This window comes from Electrona antarctica (genome assembly GCF_951216825.1).
Source record: "Electrona antarctica genome assembly, chromosome: 1".
In the NCBI taxonomy this organism is placed as follows: domain Eukaryota; kingdom Metazoa; phylum Chordata; class Actinopteri; order Myctophiformes; family Myctophidae; genus Electrona; species Electrona antarctica.
In genome coordinates this window covers 5,379,240-5,396,747 of record NC_136806.1, presented here as the reverse complement: position 1 = coordinate 5,396,747, position 17,508 = coordinate 5,379,240, and the positions used below count along the sequence as shown (strand labels likewise).

Here is a 17,508-nt window from a genome sequence, read left to right as displayed (position 1 = left end):
TGGCCCCCATCTGAAATTATAAAATGTGCCAGGGGAAAATGTCCCCCCCCCCCCCACCCCGGTGTTTGAAAATACAGTAGCAGATCTACAATCTCACACCAATAAGATTTTTTTATCCCCAAACAAATTGCTCATTTCTTTTGGGCTTGTTTTCAAAAAAACTTTCATAGACCTGCTTGTTTATTTCTTTCTTTCGCAAAGACCTGGCAACCCTGCCTCCAGTAATGAGTGCAGAGTGTGTGGCAGGTGTTGCTGCAGAATGTTGTAGCTGGTGCAGTTGGAGAGGCAGAGAAACGTGCGTCAACAACAGTTACACCACCACCATGGAAGATACTAAAGATATTATTAAAGTAGAAATGGTAAGTTAACTCTGTCTTCTAAAGAAGTGGTTTTCAACTTAACTCTTGTCATATCAAGGCCCCTTGTTTATTTATTCGCCATTTGGTTTGGGCCACCACGTACAGAGCGGACCACCGTTTGATGCATGGTGGCCTTGTATCCGCAATTTGCAACTCTAGATTGTTTTATAATGGGATGAATCTAGAGTTGCAATACCCAGTCCATTGACTCCCCACTCATCTAATTTGCGTTTGCGATCGGCTTGTCTTAAACGACGTTAAACTCGCCAACATTGCAGCTGTAGTCCAAGCTTGAATTATCCTCTTTCAATCTGCCAAACTTGTTTTTCATAAAAATCCCCCGTAGAGATGTTATGAGCTACTTTCTGTCAAGACATCCTCTGCAGGTGATAATTTTTCTAAGTGTTGCAGTTTGGAAGCACTCGTTTTCTTTAACGGGCAGAGCTGCTGCCTCCTGCATTATGTGCAAATTCCAAACAGGTGGTACACTGGGTCGTTCAGTGACTTACGACGAGTGCTTCCAAACTCCATGATTTTCACCACAATGCCATGCTCTACCGTAGGAGGTGACACGACAGGCAAACGATCAAAATTACAATTCTAATACATTTAGCTCCATCATTTAGCTGCTGGGGTCCTGGCGGGGACCACCTGGAACCCCCTCAAAGACCACTATAGTGGACCACTGGTTGAAAACCACTGTTCTAAAGTCTAAAATGTTTTAATGAGCCACTTAATGAAACCCTGCGCTAAGTCTACGTTCATGTCCCAAGTCATTAAAGTCGCCAACTTTTACCTCATGTCACGTCATGTTGCAATGACGATGTGAGCTTGCAGATCTGCTCTCGTTGGGTGCTGTAGCTCAGTGGTTCCCAAAGTGGGGTCCGGGGACCCCCAGGGGACCTTGAGGGAGTTCCAGGGGGGACCCCAGCTAAATGATCATTTGGAACCAAAAGGACCCTTAGGGTCTGTAACTCAGCGAGTGTAGAAATGGCGTCCCATTAGGGTCCATTTGGTTCCACATGTCAAACTGTAGGTCCTTGAAATTAAACGGGTTGAAAATCACTGCTAGAGCCATAGCCTTCAAATCTTCTCGTATGGGGGTCCCTGGCATATCTTTTCAAATGGGGGTCCGCGGGCTAATTAAAGTCAATTTGGGGGTCCTTGACATGAAAAGGTTTGGGAACCACTAGCTACAGCAGAAGGTTTAGACTACAAATCACAAGATCAGGGAAATCTATCCCCCCCCACCCCCACCCCCACCACGTTCAAATGTATTTTTTAGGAATAGTTTTAAGACTTTGGGAACAACGTGTATTATTATTGACAACAATGAACATACTTGTTATGATGAATTGAAAACGGTGGACTCTCTTGTAAACAAGTTGTAATGCTTTATGGTGTCGTCCACTCACAGTTAACAGTTTTTTCTAATGAGTTGTGCTTGAAATGTACTGTAATTCTGCAAACAAATAACAATCCTTCCACATTCTCTAATTGTGTAGACTTTACTAAAGTAATACAGATATTTTAACAATAATTCTAACTCTTGAGAGCGTAAACTGGAACCGGTCCATTTGGTTTAATGTTACGCTGTGGGTTCAAAGATTGGACCCATAAGGGTCCATTTGGTTACCAACTCTCCACATCATTTAGCTGGGACCACCTGGAACCCCCTCAAGGACCACTGGTGGTCTTCTCTCCACATCATTTAGCTGGGGACCCCCTCAAGGCTCATTCATAGTCTGGATTTTCGGTGGTGGGGTGACCACCCCTCCGGTGGTGAGCTGACCACCGGAGCTGAAATAACGTTGAGCGGTGGTGAGTAAAAACAGAGAAGGGGCTGGAGCGGTGGCGGTGGTTTTCTCTTCACCGCGGCTCGTGACGTCATGTTGTACTTCGGTGGTCACCTCAGTGACGTCATGTTGTACTTCGGTGGTCACCTCAGTGACGTCATGTTGTACTTCGGTGGTCACCTCAGTGACGCCATGTTGTACTTTGGTGGTCACCTCACCACTGAGCCTTTAAGGACCACTGGTGGTCTTCTAGCTGGGGGACCACCTGGAACCCCCTCAAACCCTCGAACCACTGGTGGAGGACCACTGGTGGCCTTTAAGGACCACTGGTGGCCTTTAAGGACCACTGGTGGCCTTTAAGGACCACTGGTGGTCTTTAAGGACCACTGGTGGCCTTTAAGGACCACTGGTGGTCTTTAAGGACCACTGGTGAATAAGCATAACATCATGCTTAAAACACCAAAAGGGGTTCATGTCCAGAATGGGGTTAAAGTATTATGCATTAAAACGGTGGTCATTTATGGGGTCTGTCTGTTTTCTCCTCACATGGAATATAACATTATAACTCTGTTTCCACAATGCAGCAGGAGGTGCACTGCACTGAGGAGGTACATCTGATCAACTCCACTGAGGACATCAAAAAGGAGGTTGTGTGTGTGTGTGTGTGTGTGTGTGTGTGTGTGTGTGTGTGTGTGTGTGTGTGTGTGTGTGTGTGTGTGTGTGTGTGTGTGTGTGTGTGTGTGTGTGTGTGTGTGTGTGTGTGTGTGTGTGTGTGTGTGTGTGTGTGTGTGTGTGTGTGTGTGTGTGTGTGTCCGATCTCAAAAATATGTATTAAATTATATTACATACAGTACTATATTTAATAAGTGGGTGCAGTACTTAGTTTAGACTGTTTTTGGTTTAGACTAGTCATTGGTTAGACCAGTCATTCGTCCTACAACTACAACCTATGTCAAACCCTCACCCTAAACCTAACCTCCCATGGGGCAGCACACCTAAACCTAACCTATGCACCCCTAATAAGTAACCTTTTATTTGCGTTTTTCATGTTTTAAGGATTAACCAGGAGTCTGGATGGCTTGGTCCCCGGCTTAAAATAATTCGTATAAATATTCGGAAAAGAAAAATCTCTATGGAGGAAAAAATTAATGGGCTTTTTGATCTGTGGCAACCACAAAATGGCTGCCAATGATATGTGGTCTTTACAACCTAAAGGCGCTTCAGTAGGCAGGAACTGGGGGTGGCAATGAAGGACCGGGAAGTCTGGCGTAGGATTGTGGAATCCATGATCTCGACCGCGGTCGAAAAATGTTGATGATGAAAGGTCTTCTTGTTCTTGTTGTTGTTGTGCAGATAACATCTGACGACGGTGTCAAAGATGGTGAGAGCTCAGATGAAACCGCCCAGATAGTGGCCCAGATCATGGAGAAGATGAAGAATGTCCAGATCATGGCACCACAGAAGGACGTCCGGATTCTGGATGCTGCCGACGCTCAGCTGAAGGTATAGGAGAAGCACGAACACATAATGATCAACTAACCTTCGGCTGGAGCAGTGCCTTTCAACCCTTTTCATTTGAACCCATTTTGGGCGGGAACCCCTTTTTGGTGTTTTAAACATTGTTATAATTTAGCTATTGAAAAATAGCAGATCTACAAGCTCATAGCGCGCCACTCGGTGGCGCGCTATGAGCTTGTAGGTCTGCTCTTTTTGAAAAATCGAGTGAAAATTTCAACTCAAATCTTTGCTTCTGGGGGAGGTCCCTGGAACAACATATTTTCAGATGGGGCTCGGTGGCCTATTTTTGGGGTCCAGAAAACTGAAAACTTCAAAAACGATTTTGAAGACATTTTTTAAATTTCGACGTCAGGTCTAAATGGGGGCCCAAATCTCAGTTTGGTTCCATTTGGAACCTCATGCACGCACTCGACGCTTTTAGGCGGTCTTTACACGAGAACGGTGTTCATAGAAAGCGGCAAAATAAAGTATCGTTTGCTGGTGTCCCTTTTTAGACGAGAACGGTGTTTTCAGGAGGTGAAAACACAACAAAGTGAAAACACCTTCCAGAGTGTAAATCTTTGAGAACGCCGTTTTATCCCTTCTCCGTGTAAACGGGCAAAACGGTGAATCCGCAAAACTTATGACATCATGGCTCACGTTGGCTCACAGCGCATATGTTTATTACATTGATGCAGAGCCATATATGATATAATGGAGTTCCTGAACAAGCCTCCCTCCTCGCCTACAAAGCGCTGCTCATCAGCGACTGGTGAATGTAAAACCATTATGTAAATAAAATGCCTTGTGATAGGCGGCAGCCGCGGCAATGTAGCCTAATGTCTAATTTATAAAATATATAACCATCCCGTGGAACGCTCTGCCTGCATGCTCTGGGCTGCCTGTCAGCCTGTCTGTCTCTCGATGCGTTGCAGCGTTAGTAGAAAGCAGGCAGCGAGCGACGGCCACAACCACGTTGCCTGACCCTAAACATATTCCTCAGTGAAGCTGATTGATTGAATACTTTATTGTCAGAAATGTAATCAGTACAGAGTACAGTCAAACAGAAAAGTAATCAGTTCAGGGTACAGTCAAACACACGTCCAATGGGATCACCGGAAAAAGTCCTTGCGGTCTTGTTTCCATTCGGGTCCTGTGTATTCAATTCATAATCATGACATGAAAAATAACAACGAAAATCAAATCATCATGAAAGGTAAAAATAGCAAAAGAAATGTACAGGCTGGGGAACAAAGAAGGGGGTTATAGGCGGGGTAATTACAATTTACAATTTACAATTTAGGCATTTAGCAGACGCTCTTAATCCAGAGCGACTTACATTAAGCAATAACAAAAGCATGGCATACATCACATATATAAAAAGTAGTTATCATGAATCATGCGTAGACTAAGAACGTAACAGTGGAGTATCTATGTAAACTATACATACTATACTATATAATATATTATACACTAATCACTAGACTACTATCAAGTCCTCTCCCTTCCTCTCTGCCTGACCTACTTGTTGTTAACTAGTTGTACGAACGCTTGTTTTCTATTGTTGTATTGTTTATTGGATCTTGTTTAGTCGATACACTTAATTGTTTTAGCTCATGCTCATTTGATTTAGCTATTTTGTCTCATCTGTTTAAGGAAATAGGTAGCTGATATATTGCACTTTTACCTTAGCGCTAGGTATACTCTTGGTTGCTTGTTTTTGCAGAAAATGCACTAAAGACTTCTGGTGATTAGTAGTTTTTGTTCCCTACCTATGTTGAATACACTTATTGTAAGTCGCTTTGGATAAAAGCGTCTGCTAAATGACTGTAATGTAATGTAATGTAATGCATGTAATGCTGAAAGGTGGATTTTCAGGCCTGTTTTAAAGGACGCCAGGGATTTGGATTTTTTTGAGGGAGGGAGTCTAGTCAGGGCATTCCACACTTGGGTGGCAGTGCTGTAGAAGGAGGTTTGTTTTGAAAGTGTGTGGTACCAGATCGTTGTTGTTGGGAGCCGGTGTGTTTTGGTGCAAGCGTGCGAGCCTTTCGGTTGCCATCGTCCTAACTAATGTGTCGTCGTTGTTTTAGGCAACATCTGACAGTCCGACCTCGGAGGAAACCGGCCACACGGACGAGATGCAGGGCCATACGTCACCCGACAAGGACGACGTCCAGACTGAGACTGAGACTGAGACCAAAACCCAGCTAAAGGTACGCATAAGGATCAACTAACCTTCGTTAACATCAGTTTCATACCGTAGTTTGGTGGTTTTATTCATGGAAAAATTTATAGATTTTTTGCAATTGCTTTTAATTGATGAAGTTGTTAGTTAAATGTGCCGGGCCGTGTTTTCTGACCTGTTGTGTCTTGTGTGTGTTCAGTGGAGTCCAGGCTCTGTTCTCTGACCTGTTGTGTCTTGTGTGTGTTCAGTGGAGTCCAGGCTCTGTTTTCTGACCTGTTGTGTCTTGTGTGTGTTCAGTGGAGTCCAGGCTCTGTTCTCTGACCTGTTGTGTCTTGTGTGTGTTCAGTGGAGTCCAGGCTCTGTTCTCTGACCTGTTGTGTCTTGTGTGTGTTCAGTGGAGTCCAAGCTCTGTTCTCTGACCTGTTGTGTCTTGTGTGTGTTCAGTGGAGTCCAGGCTCCCGGTGCCAGGCCGTGTTTTCTGACCTGTTGTGTCGTGTGTGTGTGTGTGTGTGTGTGTGTGTGTGTGTGTGTGTGTGTTCAGTGGAGTCCAGGCTCCCGGTGCCGGGCCGTGTTTTCTGACGATGGGATGGCGTACCCCGCCGTGGTGATCTGGGTCAAAGGTGACCGCTGTCGCATTCGATACGAGAAGTACGACAACGAGGAGGAACTCAACGTCAGCTGCCTGCTGTCTCCTAACGAGCTGCACGGACCCCGCAGGACCTACCCGGTTCAGCAGGTAGGACGCACTATGACGAAGAAGAGGCCGAAAGACGGCCAAAACAGGCGCGCACTAGGCTGGGCGCTGGTTCAAAGATAGTGACAGTATAAGTGGGTGGTGGGATGAACGCCAAACTGAGACCCTACACACAGAATTCTGCAAATCCATTCTCCGAACCCAGCGAAAAACGCCAAATAATGCATACAGGGCAGAATTAAGACGATATCCACTCATAATCAAAATAAAAAAGAGCGCTTAAATTCTACAACCACCTAAAATAAATTGACCCAGATGCACTCCATAACGAGGCACTCGCACACACAACAAAACTCTAGAGAGATGCCCCCTCAGCCAGCTGGCCCTGGAACAAACTGAGTCTAGTTTACAGAGGAAACTAGACCTAAACAGAGAATACACTGTGGCATAATAGCTGAGCACCGTGGCCGACCCAAAACGTGCAAACACAGCTCAGCAAGATTTGTGAGCTGCTGTGATAGGAGAAGGCTATCAAATGGAACACGACCACCCTAAAGACTAATCATTGTGTGTATTCCTGCACTATCTGCATCGAGTGATCTTGGTACATAGAAATTGATTTATTGAAGATTCTGACTTTCAAATGTACATACATTTAGTTTTGATGTATTGTATTGTTGTATTGTGCTTTTTTTGCTTTGGCAATGTAAACGTATGTTTTCTCATGCCAATAAAGCCCTTTGAATTCACTAAGAATAAAAAAAGAGTCCGCACACCAATTAATGCTCCTACTACGACTAGGCTCTTCTCTAGACTGACTGAAAAAGATGAAGTAAACACCCTGCAAATCAACCAAAACGTCTCTATGGATGAACTGCGTCAGCATTTGAATCTACAGTTGGAGGCCATCGATATTGTCCTTTAATTTTGCTGAGGTTTGCGTGATCTGCGCAAAAGGACAGTTAACCCATTTTGGGCGGGAACCCCTTTTGGTGTTTTAAACATTGTTATAATTTAGCTATTGAAAAATAGCAGATCTACAAGCTCATAGCGCGCCACCGAGTGGCGCGCTACGAGCTTGTAGGTCTGCTATTTTTGAAAAATCGTGAAAATATTTATTTCAGAAACCTGGAGGATTTTTTTAAATTTTGAGGTCAGGCCTAAATGGGTCAACTGATAAGGGACAATATCGGTGGCACCCAACTGTATTGTGTGGTTGTGTGTTTTCTGTTGTGTGTGTGTGTGTGAGGTTGGAGACCGACCCAGCAGGTCCCGCTACAAGGCTGACGCACACCCTGCCGACAGCAGGAGCTTCCAGAGGAAACCGGTTGCCAACCCAGTAACGCCTCAACCCGTCACCACTGCACAGGTCCGACCAAGACCATTAACCCATTTAGACCTGAGGACCATTCTACAAATCACTGTCAATCGTTCTCAAACATTTTCATGTCAAGGACCCCCAAAAATATATGTAATGGCCCCGTCGAACCCCACCTGAAAATATGTTGTTCCAGGGACCCCACCAGAAGCAAAGATTTAAGTTAAAAACATTCGCTCTGAAAGAATATACATTCAAAGATTTGCGCCACATTTTCACAATTTATGGCAACACGCCAAAAAATAGCAGATCTACAAGCTCATTGTGCGGCACCGAGTGCCGCACTATGAGCTTGTAGATCTGCTATTTTTCAATAGTGCATAATGCTTAAAACGCCAAAAGGGGTTCCCGTTCAGAATGGGTTAAGACCCGAGGCCAATTCTACAAAGGCCTTGTACATCTGCCAAAAATAGCAGATGTGCAAGCTTGCAGCGTGCGGTGCGAGCTTGTAGATCTGCTATTTTTGACTCGCTAAAAATCTCCGATGAGTTAGACATGTGCATGTGTGCGTGTATGTGGCTAACTGCGTTTGCAGCCCGTAGCCTGTCGAAACTGTCAGAACAAAATTCGGTGTTGGGTGAAATCGGCCCTCGGCGCCTTCTGTCAGAAATTATGGTGAGGGAAGCCTACAGTACACGTTCACCCGTGGCTTTGTGTGGTGCCACTCAAAGTGACTGGTTGGATGAATGGGCCAACCCCTTGTATTTCTGTCAGAAGTAGCTGAGGGCTGATCTCACCCACGTGCACACAATCCGGTTTAACAGTTGGCTAAAAGTATATGTTCTGAACATGAATCCTGCTGGTCTAGGATCAGATTCATCTCTCGTGTTTCTATTCTAATCTGAAGTGGTTGTTCTCCTCTGCAGGATTCCGTCAGCTACAACGCGCATCCCGTTTGTCCTCCCACTCTGTCGGCCATGGAAGACGGCGGCAACGATTCGGACTCTGCCATGGCGAGCCTCTCCGGCATGCTGCAGGCCTGGTACATGTGTGGCTACCGCACGGGACGCTACATGGTACCGTGACCTTTTATCTTACCTGTTCATTAATTAGTTCTCAAACGTTTTCATTTCCAGGTGGGACCCCCCAATGACATGAGACTACTGTTATGGCCTATGCATACTCCAGCTTTGGGTGATAAGGGACAATACAACATGACGTCACTGAGCCGCGGTGATAAGAGACTCACCCCAAAGAGACTCACCGCTCACCCCAAAGAGACTCACCGCTCACCCCAAAGAGACTCACCGCTCACCCCAAAGAGACTCACCGCTCACCCCAAAGAGACTCACCGCTCACCCCAAACATCTCTGTTTTTACTGTTTCGATGGTCATCTTATCACCTAATACTAGGGCTGTCAGTTCACCTCTATAATCCCATTCGAATTTCATTGCTTTATTATTTTTAACATTTGAAAATATTCGACATAATTAACATTCGACATCATTCATTTTAGCTCATTATGGCCTACCGAAATACTAGCCTGGCTTGGCCAGCCTCATAGCGGAGATTCACTGAAGATTCTTCCCCGCATATGAGTCTGGACTTCGGCCATAGGCAGCTTGAAAAGTGGGCGTTAGTAGTTGCCTTGACAGACAGATCCATCTAGCCAATCAGCGTAACAAAAAGCTGACGTCACCACACAGTGCGCTGGTCCGCTCCTCATACCACGGCAACCACGCTAAAAACAACAAGGTCTGTTTAATAGTTTCTACTTTATACGTGAGCGAGATATGTCGGATATATGTCAGAGTCTATATCTGAAATAACTGCTGTTCTTATCGTTTCTGTGTAAACTTTTAAACTTGTTGCGTTGAGGGCAGCCATTGTTGTTTTGAAAGTCCTGCAGCATGAATGTTACGTCACCATATACACATGAACCAATCAGAGGCTGCTTTTCACTGTTGTACGGACAGCCGTTGAAACGCAGTCACTGATTGGCCCGATTGGCCCCGGTCATTTTCTGATTTCTCCAGCTTCCGCATACACTCTGTCAATGAGCCCGAGTCCAGACTCATATGCGGGGAGGAAACATCAGTGAACCCTCGCTATGAGTCTGGCCGCGCCAGGCTACCGAAATACCCCTCTATACACAGAATATCAAGGTTTTTTGTATGCACGTTCTGTCCACTAGAGGGCCCCCCATCCAAACCCAAAGCTATTTTTTTGAGTGGTGCAACCACTCCAAGGAACAGCAATGTCCATGTACATGTGTTAACCTCATAGAGTATATAAAAGGATAGAGACTGAACTGGCGCGAAGCTCCGCCCCCCCCAGCTATTCATGTCAGTGGAAGTTGCTCAGTGGCGTTTTGAAGCACCCGGAAGACTGCCGGAAGTACCGTCTCAGAAGGTCTACTTCCGCATTTGACCACCAAATTTTGGTGGTCAAATGCGGAAGTGCAACCGAGCGCTCAATGTTAAAGCCCAGCTGCACGGGGTTTCCCGGTCATGAATCCACGGGTCCGCCTGTAGTCCCTCCTCCTACCACTAGGGAGGAGAGCTTCAACGTTGAATAGCCTCACTGGCCCCTTGGTTCACCTATGTGACTGTCACTATGAGCATGCGTACCAATGACTACCAAAAGTGGCGCTGTTGTGCCAGAAACGGAGAGAGATAGTGCTGCACTTGCTGCCTGCTAATGAGAGAGAGAGGAGAGGGGAGGGGGGGGGAGTTGCACCACTCAGTTCACACGGGTGTGATTTTTTTTTTCAACACGACATGGTTGTCACAGAATTTTTTTATAGCGTTTCATAACTCGTGTGTTATTGAGCACAGTGCACAGATTAATAATGCACTTAGACAGTGAACTTAGAGTATACTTTCTTTCTTAGACTGTAGACAGTAAAGGTCCCCACACAAAGGTCTGTGTTTTTCGGATGTTTAGCGGCGTTTCTCCATAGGTTTTCCGAAAAACTCGTCCAGTGTGCAACCACCTTAAAACCCATTTTGGACGGGAACCCCTTTTGGTGTTAGCATTATGTTATGCTTTAGCTATGGAAAAATAGCAGATTTATACGCTCATAGCACGGCACCGAGTGCCGCGCTACGAGCTTGTAGGTCTGCTATTTTTGAAAAATCGAAGAACGACTGACATAGAAACATAGCTTTTTCAGAAAATAGAAGGATATAGAAGACATTTTTAGAATCTGATCTCAGGTCAAAATGGGTTAACAGTAGTGAGTAGTCACTAGTCAGTCTATCATGAACGGGACAACTCCAGATTCCAGACCACCAGCAGCAATACAGCAATTGTTTCTCAATTTTAACAGAATGATTGGATATCACGATGAGCAGGCCAGCAATGAATACATTGCGTTTTCTCTTGATGTTAATTTTCCCGTTTTTGGATGGAAATCCAAAAACCTTCCACTCATCACCGCGTTCGGAAATAGTGCACTGACTGCACTGTGCAATGCAAACTACTGGGCGAGTGCTCTCCGGTGCGGTGATCGATCCATCTGATCCCGTTGCTTTCTTGAGCCATTCATTCCAGTCATGTTTGTCTGCCTTTGTTTACGTGCTGCTGCTTCCTGCTTGTAGTCCGACTCACGCCCGACTATTCCACTTGATAGAGTAGCAGTGTTGTTTTTGGCAGCAAATTTAGATTTTAGTCATAGTTTTCATTTAGTTGTAGTCACATTTTAGTCACCTGGAATGTTTTAGTGTTAGTCTAGTTTTAGTCGACTAAATATAAGATTTTAGTCGACTAAATCTGCAGTTGATTTAGTCGAACAAAATGTATTTTGGCGGGCCTTGATGCCGTCATAATGTATTACGACGGCATCAGCATGCAACTAATTGTAAAATGACTTATACTGGATCTCTTGTCCGCTAGTCCCTTCCTAACCTTTTAGTCTAGTTTTTATTTGTTGACACAATTGTCAGTATATTTAGTCTTAGTTTTAGTCATCATAGCTTAGTTTTCATTTAGTTTCCATGTAGTTTTCGTCAGTGGAAAAACGTAGTCGACGGACATTTTTCGTCTTGGTTTTAGTCGACGAAAACAACACTGTAGAGTAGGACCGGTAGCAACAGCCCCGCCCCCTGCTATTCATTTCAACGGAAGTTACTCACTCCTCTATAGAGCGTCGCAGTCCCTCCCCCTCGAGAGACCCCGTTCATTTTCCTCATAGACTTTTCAAAAAGTATTTATTTAAAGACGTTTACGCCGCGGACAAAGCCAACTCTTGTCATGACAAATCATGACAATAAACACAATGTTTTGGGCCAAACAAAGAATTATAAAGTAGAAAAAAACGGCAGGTTACAACACTTTTTGTTGTTTTTCTTCCTTGTAATTTTTTGTTTGGTCCAAAATATTGTGTGTTGTTTGTCACGACTCGAGTTGGCTTCGTACGACGCTTAAAAGGTCCTTAAATAAATACTATTTGAAATGTCTATGGGGAAAATGCATTGGGATTCATTTCCTGGGCCTGGCGTCGTCATGAAAGGGGGCGGGACTGCGACGCTCTATATGGCTGGAAGGCAAGAAGCGGCCGGGCCGATTCAACAGTGGTAGATTCGTTATTCAATACATTAAGTGATCAGGTAAAATAAAACTAAATAAAAATAGAAAATAGAATTAATAAATGATAAAAGCTACTTTCGAATGGCAATTTTAGCATTCGAATATGTATTTTATTTTTATTTTTCATTTTCGAATCTCTTTCATGTTATGAAATTTGTTCTGACAGCCCTACCTAATACTGGAGTATGAGTAAGCCACTCTAACACTCTATAGTCTATAACAATGATTACATGCATACAATAACTTCTTAGTTCTACTAGATCTCTTCTCCACTAGTCCTTCCCTAACCTTTTAGTCTAGTTGTTATTTTTGATGAAATTGTCAGCATATTTAGTTTGTAGAACCGCTGCTCCTTCGCCTGGAAAGGAGTCAGCTGAGGTGGTTCGGGCATCTGGTTAGGATGCCTCGCGGGCGCCTCCCTAGGGAGGTCCTGGAGGCACGTCCCACTGGGAGGAGACCCCGGGGCAGACCAAGGCGCAGTTGGAGGAAATACATCGACTCACTGGCCTTGGAACGTCTCGGAATCCCCCAGGATGAAGTCACTAATGTTGCTCTGGAGAGGGAAGTCTGGAGCACTCTGGTGGAGCTGTTGCCCCCGCGACCCGACTACGGATAAGCGGTTGAAGATGGATGGATGGATGGATCATAGCTTTAGTTGTCGTCAGTGGAAAAAGCGTAGTCGACGGACAAACGTTCTTTTTCATAGTTTTAGTCGCCGAAATGAACACTGGCTTATTGTAGAACTCTTTTTTTTATTTTTATGCAGTTATCCACAAGTTGTTCTCCTTTACAGATTTCTGTCACCTGCAACTGTCCTCCTCTTCCTCCTCCCCTGTTGGCGATGGAACACAGCAAGGACATTGACGCGGTCGCCGTGGCAACCCTTTCCACCACGCTGCAGGCCTGGTACATGTGTGGCTACCGCACTGGGCGCTACATGGTGAGTCTCAATGCCATAGCCTGGAGGGGTGGTCATGTGTGGCTACCGCACTGGACGCTACATGGTGAGTCTCAATGCCATAGCCTGGAGGGGTGGTCATGCTTTAATGGTAGATTGCCATACCCTGGAGGTATTGTCATGCTCTTAACCAGTGGCTCCCAGCCCGAGGAGCCACTCTCTTTGCCCTCTTGCGAGGGTGCCAAAGATCACAAAAATCCACAAAATCATAGCTAACTTCCACATGTTGCATTATTGTGAAGCACACAATATAACATTGTTTAAAAATAAATGTTTCAGAAAGTTTTGAAAATGGCACATCTTTCTTGTGGAGTTTGCATGTTCTCCCTGTGTCCCCTAACCTAGGGTAGTTACCCTCACAAAATAACATGCAGTGATCCTGGTCTCTAAACTGCCTCCCCCTGGCCAGCTGGGGCGCCTGATGGAGGGGAAAGGAACTGGTTGGAATAACGTGTTCCTTCCACGCGCTACGTCCAACCAGGGAAACTCCCCCTTCACATGAAAAGAAGCGGCGTGGACTCCTCATGCATTGAAGGAAGCATGAGGACAGTCTGTTGCTCTCCCCAGGTTGGCACTTGGCAGAGTGAGTGTAGAGCCCAGGATTACATTAGATAATTGACACTGGGTGAAAGAAATCTGTCATTGATTGTAGGTCGGCAGCTATTTCTGCTATTTTTCATAAAATGGTAAATGGTGCATTTATATAGCGCCTTTATCCAAGGCGCTTTACATAGATTGTGCATTACATTCACCCATTCACACACACATTCATACACCGATGGCGGCGGAAACCATGCAAGGCACCAACCAGCACATCAGGAGCAATTAGGGGTTCAGTGTCTTGCTCAAGGACCCGGGTTCGAACTGGCGACCTTGTGGTTACCATCCGGAAACTCTACCCCTGAGCCGCCCCCGCCCCCTCTATACGAGTATAGGGCATACGAGTTGACAAAATAACATGTCTGCATGGTCTTTGTGAATAATAAATAAGGCTATGGGTCTGTGATAAAGCGTTTTAGCCTAGCTACTTTATATGTGACACTGTCAACATGTGTTCCAGACTCTGCTGCAGAGAGAATGAAGACTCCACGGAACACAGAACAAGGTACGGTCCATCTCTGAACATTCTGGTTACTTCCTGGGACTCATCGGGTTAACCCATTTTGGGGCGGGAACCCCTTTTGGTGTTAGCATTATGTTATGCTTTAGCTATTGAAAAATAGCAGATCTACAAGCTATGAACTTGTAGGTCTGCTATTTTTGAAGAATCGTGAAAATGTGTCCCAAATGTTTGAATATATTCTTTCAGAGCGAACGTTTAACTCAAATCTTTGCTACTGGGGGGGTCCCTGGAACAACACATTTTCAGATGGGGGTCGGCGGCCAAATCACGGCTTCCAGGGACCCTCGTGGTTCCTTGAGGGGGTTCCAAGTGGCTCCTTAAAGCCCAAACCACACCAATGGGTCAAGACGCAACAAAACGGTTTTAGCGTTCGGCGCAGCGGTGTGATACGTCCTGTTGCACGTCGGAAGCATGGTGGCCCGTGTCGCTGCATGTCGACGCTAGTGATTCAATTCAAAGGAGCACGGTGGTTGTTTGCAATAGGGCTTTCACTTCTAGTGATTTTTACTAGTTGCCTAGTTTACTAGTCGACTAGTTGTTTAACTAGGCCTACCATTATTATTATTATTATTTTAATAATTGTATTTAAAAGAACTGTACATTGGTGACTATAACGAATCTAGCTGATCTTGAGGCCTACAAACGGGGGGAAAGTTTTTATTTTTTCTTAACTAGTCAACTAGTACCAACAAGGTCGACTAGTGGATTTACTAGTCGACTAGTTGTTTAAAGCCCTAGTTACTACATGCGTCTACTCGCAACCGTTTGGTTGCAAGGAGTTGCACATTGGTGTGGTTTCAATGCAACCACATTTTGTTCCATTTGTACACTCACAGATTCTAATAGTATCAAATGGCCTCATGCATATCAAACTGCAACTCTTATGGGTTGACAATCTCCGTTAAAGTTTGTACATGAGAGTATTTTTCTATTAACCAGTTTCCATGTTTTTATTTTGTTTTGTTTTACAGATCCACCAAAACCCCTGAAGCTCCAGGCTAACGTATTGTATTCCAAAACCCCTGAAGCTCCAGGCTAACGTATTGTATTCCAAAACCCCTGAAGCTCCAGGCTAACGTATTGTATTCCAAAACCCCTGAAGCTCCAGGTCCCTGTTCCATGCCTGGACATGGGAGGCTAACGTATTGTATTCCAGAGTGTTGAAGCTCCAGGCTAACGTATTGTATTCCAGAGTGTTGTGTGGTTTTTTTTTTTCCTTGGCAGTTTTTGTTTTTCTCTTTGTTTTTCTCCCATCTGCCTTCTGTTCAAAATGTGTGTTAAACATTGTTAAAAGTTCAGAGAAAAGAAAGAATCATTGATTGTAGGTAGCTATTTGTGCTTTTTGTCATACGAGTATAGATCATACGAGTAGACAAGATATTATGTTGGCATGGTCTGTGCAATAAGATTGCAAAGCCTATGAAGGTGAATGCACCTCATGTTGGAGGAAAACGCTTTGTTTTGGTTGTGAATAAAACTTTGTCGGAAGTGGAAGTGCTTTGTGTGACGGTGACTATTATGTTCTGCAGGGGTTGAGACTAAAGCGTTATTCATAGTCTGATTTATCGGTGGTGAAGTGACCACCGAACTACAACATGACGTCACAAGCCGCGGTGAAGAGCAAACCACTGCTCTCCCCAGCCCTTCTCTCTGTTTTTACTCACCACCGCTCCACGTTGTTACAGCTCCGGTGGTCACCTCACCACCGGAGCGGTGGTCACCTCACCACCGAAAATCCAGACTATGAATAGAGGGTATGCGTGTGACATCATCGTACCTGGAAGTTATGCGGGAACGCCCACTGAGTGGCAAAAAACTACTTTCTGGCCTTGACAGCCCATTCATCCAAACAGAAAAGGCCTGTCTGATTGCATTAAACAATGTTAAACTCACCAACATTGCAGCTGTACGAAAAGCTTGAATTATCCTCTTTCTATCTGCAAAGTATTTGTTTCATAAAAATCCACCATAGAAACGTTATGAGCTACTTTCTGCCAAGAAATGCCCTGCATTTGATTATTTTGTCAGTTTGGAAGTGCTTGTTTTCAATAACACAACATTTTGCTGCCTCCTGCATTATGTGACATTTAGAAACGGGTGGTACGCAGGACGGTTGAGTGATTTCCAACGAGCGCTTTCTAAACTCCAACGCTCCATACTGCTCAATGTTTTGCCACTCAGTCTAGATGAGGGGGGCGTGTCCTGATGGGAAAATCATGCATGTGCATACTCTATAGGCCTTTCAGCGTTGCCCACCTGCCCCTGGCAGGTAAATTAAACCTTCGGGGAGGTGGAGTATGCTTTCAGGTTGCCCGATCGGGCAAGTACTTGTTTGAGAAACACATGAGATATCTGTCTAAAAACCTGAACATGTCTGGAATGTAAAATAAGAGCACCATTTACCTATCATGTGCTGTTTTCACTCTTGTACACACAATGTAAAATAACAAGTGTGAACCATATTCATAGCTATGTAGGTATTTGGCATACAAAATGAGGCATTTCTTTTCATTGCACAGCCCCAGAAAGTAAAAACAAGTGTTAAATTTAACAGTAATACAGTAGTAGTAGTACATTTTATGTGTATAGCCTGGTCAGCCTGCAATGACATGCATAAGATCTGCTCATCCCAGCTTAGTAAGATGTTCAAAGTAAAAATATTTAGGACGACCGTTGAGCCGATTCTACTCTATGGCTCCGAGGCATGGACACTTTCAAAGAAATTAGAGAAACTGTTGGATGGCGCTTACACCCGCCTTCTAATGAGAGCAAAATCTCTAGCTTGGAATAGCCACCCATCGACTAATCTAATATATGGCAACCTTCCCCGTGTTCCTTCACTAGTCCGATCCAGAAGAACACAGTTTGCCGGCCACTGCTACAGAGCTGACAATGAGGTTATATCTTCCCTTCTCTGGAATCCTGCCTCAAAGCAGACCAGAGGTAGAAAACTGTCGCTCCCTGATGTCATCGCTAGGGACACATGC

The 17,508-nt window shown here is 44.8% G+C and overlaps 1 protein-coding gene across 2 annotated transcripts; it reads left to right on the top strand.

Moving 5' to 3' along the window:
* The first annotated feature begins 210 nt into the window (after nt 1–210).
* LOC306925820 (uncharacterized protein) lies at nt 211–16,015 on the top strand. 2 transcript variants are annotated; one of them, XR_013790307.1, is made up of 11 exons: nt 211–359; nt 2,740–2,802; nt 3,509–3,658; nt 5,743–5,865; nt 6,379–6,573; nt 7,781–7,900; nt 8,776–8,925; nt 13,234–13,380; nt 14,459–14,503; nt 15,493–15,555; nt 15,658–16,015. XR_013790307.1 is itself a non-coding variant. In XM_079504921.1 (10 exons), the coding sequence occupies exons 1-9, from the start codon at nt 225–227 to the stop codon at nt 14,477–14,479; spliced, it is 1,104 nt and encodes a 367-aa protein (XP_079361047.1). In that variant the 5' UTR covers nt 211–224; the 3' UTR covers nt 14,480–14,503; nt 15,493–16,015. The 2 variants fall into 2 exon arrangements, 1 of the variants encoding a protein (XP_079361047.1); XM_079504921.1 differs by having other exon boundaries at nt 15,493–16,015.
* The last annotated feature ends 1,493 nt before the right edge of the window (nt 16,016–17,508 follow it).

Excerpts from the sequence above, each read along its gene's own strand:
- LOC306925820 (XM_079504921.1), top strand. The coding sequence starts at position 225 with ATGAGTGCAGAGTGTGTGGCAGGTGTTGCTGCAGAATGTTGTAGCTGG. Across the intron at positions 360-2,739 it reads ATATTATTAAAGTAGAAATG|CAGGAGGTGCACTGCACTGA; the intron begins GTAAGTTAACTC and ends TCCACAATGCAG. Across the intron at positions 3,659-5,742 it reads CTGCCGACGCTCAGCTGAAG|GCAACATCTGACAGTCCGAC; the intron begins GTATAGGAGAAG and ends TCGTTGTTTTAG.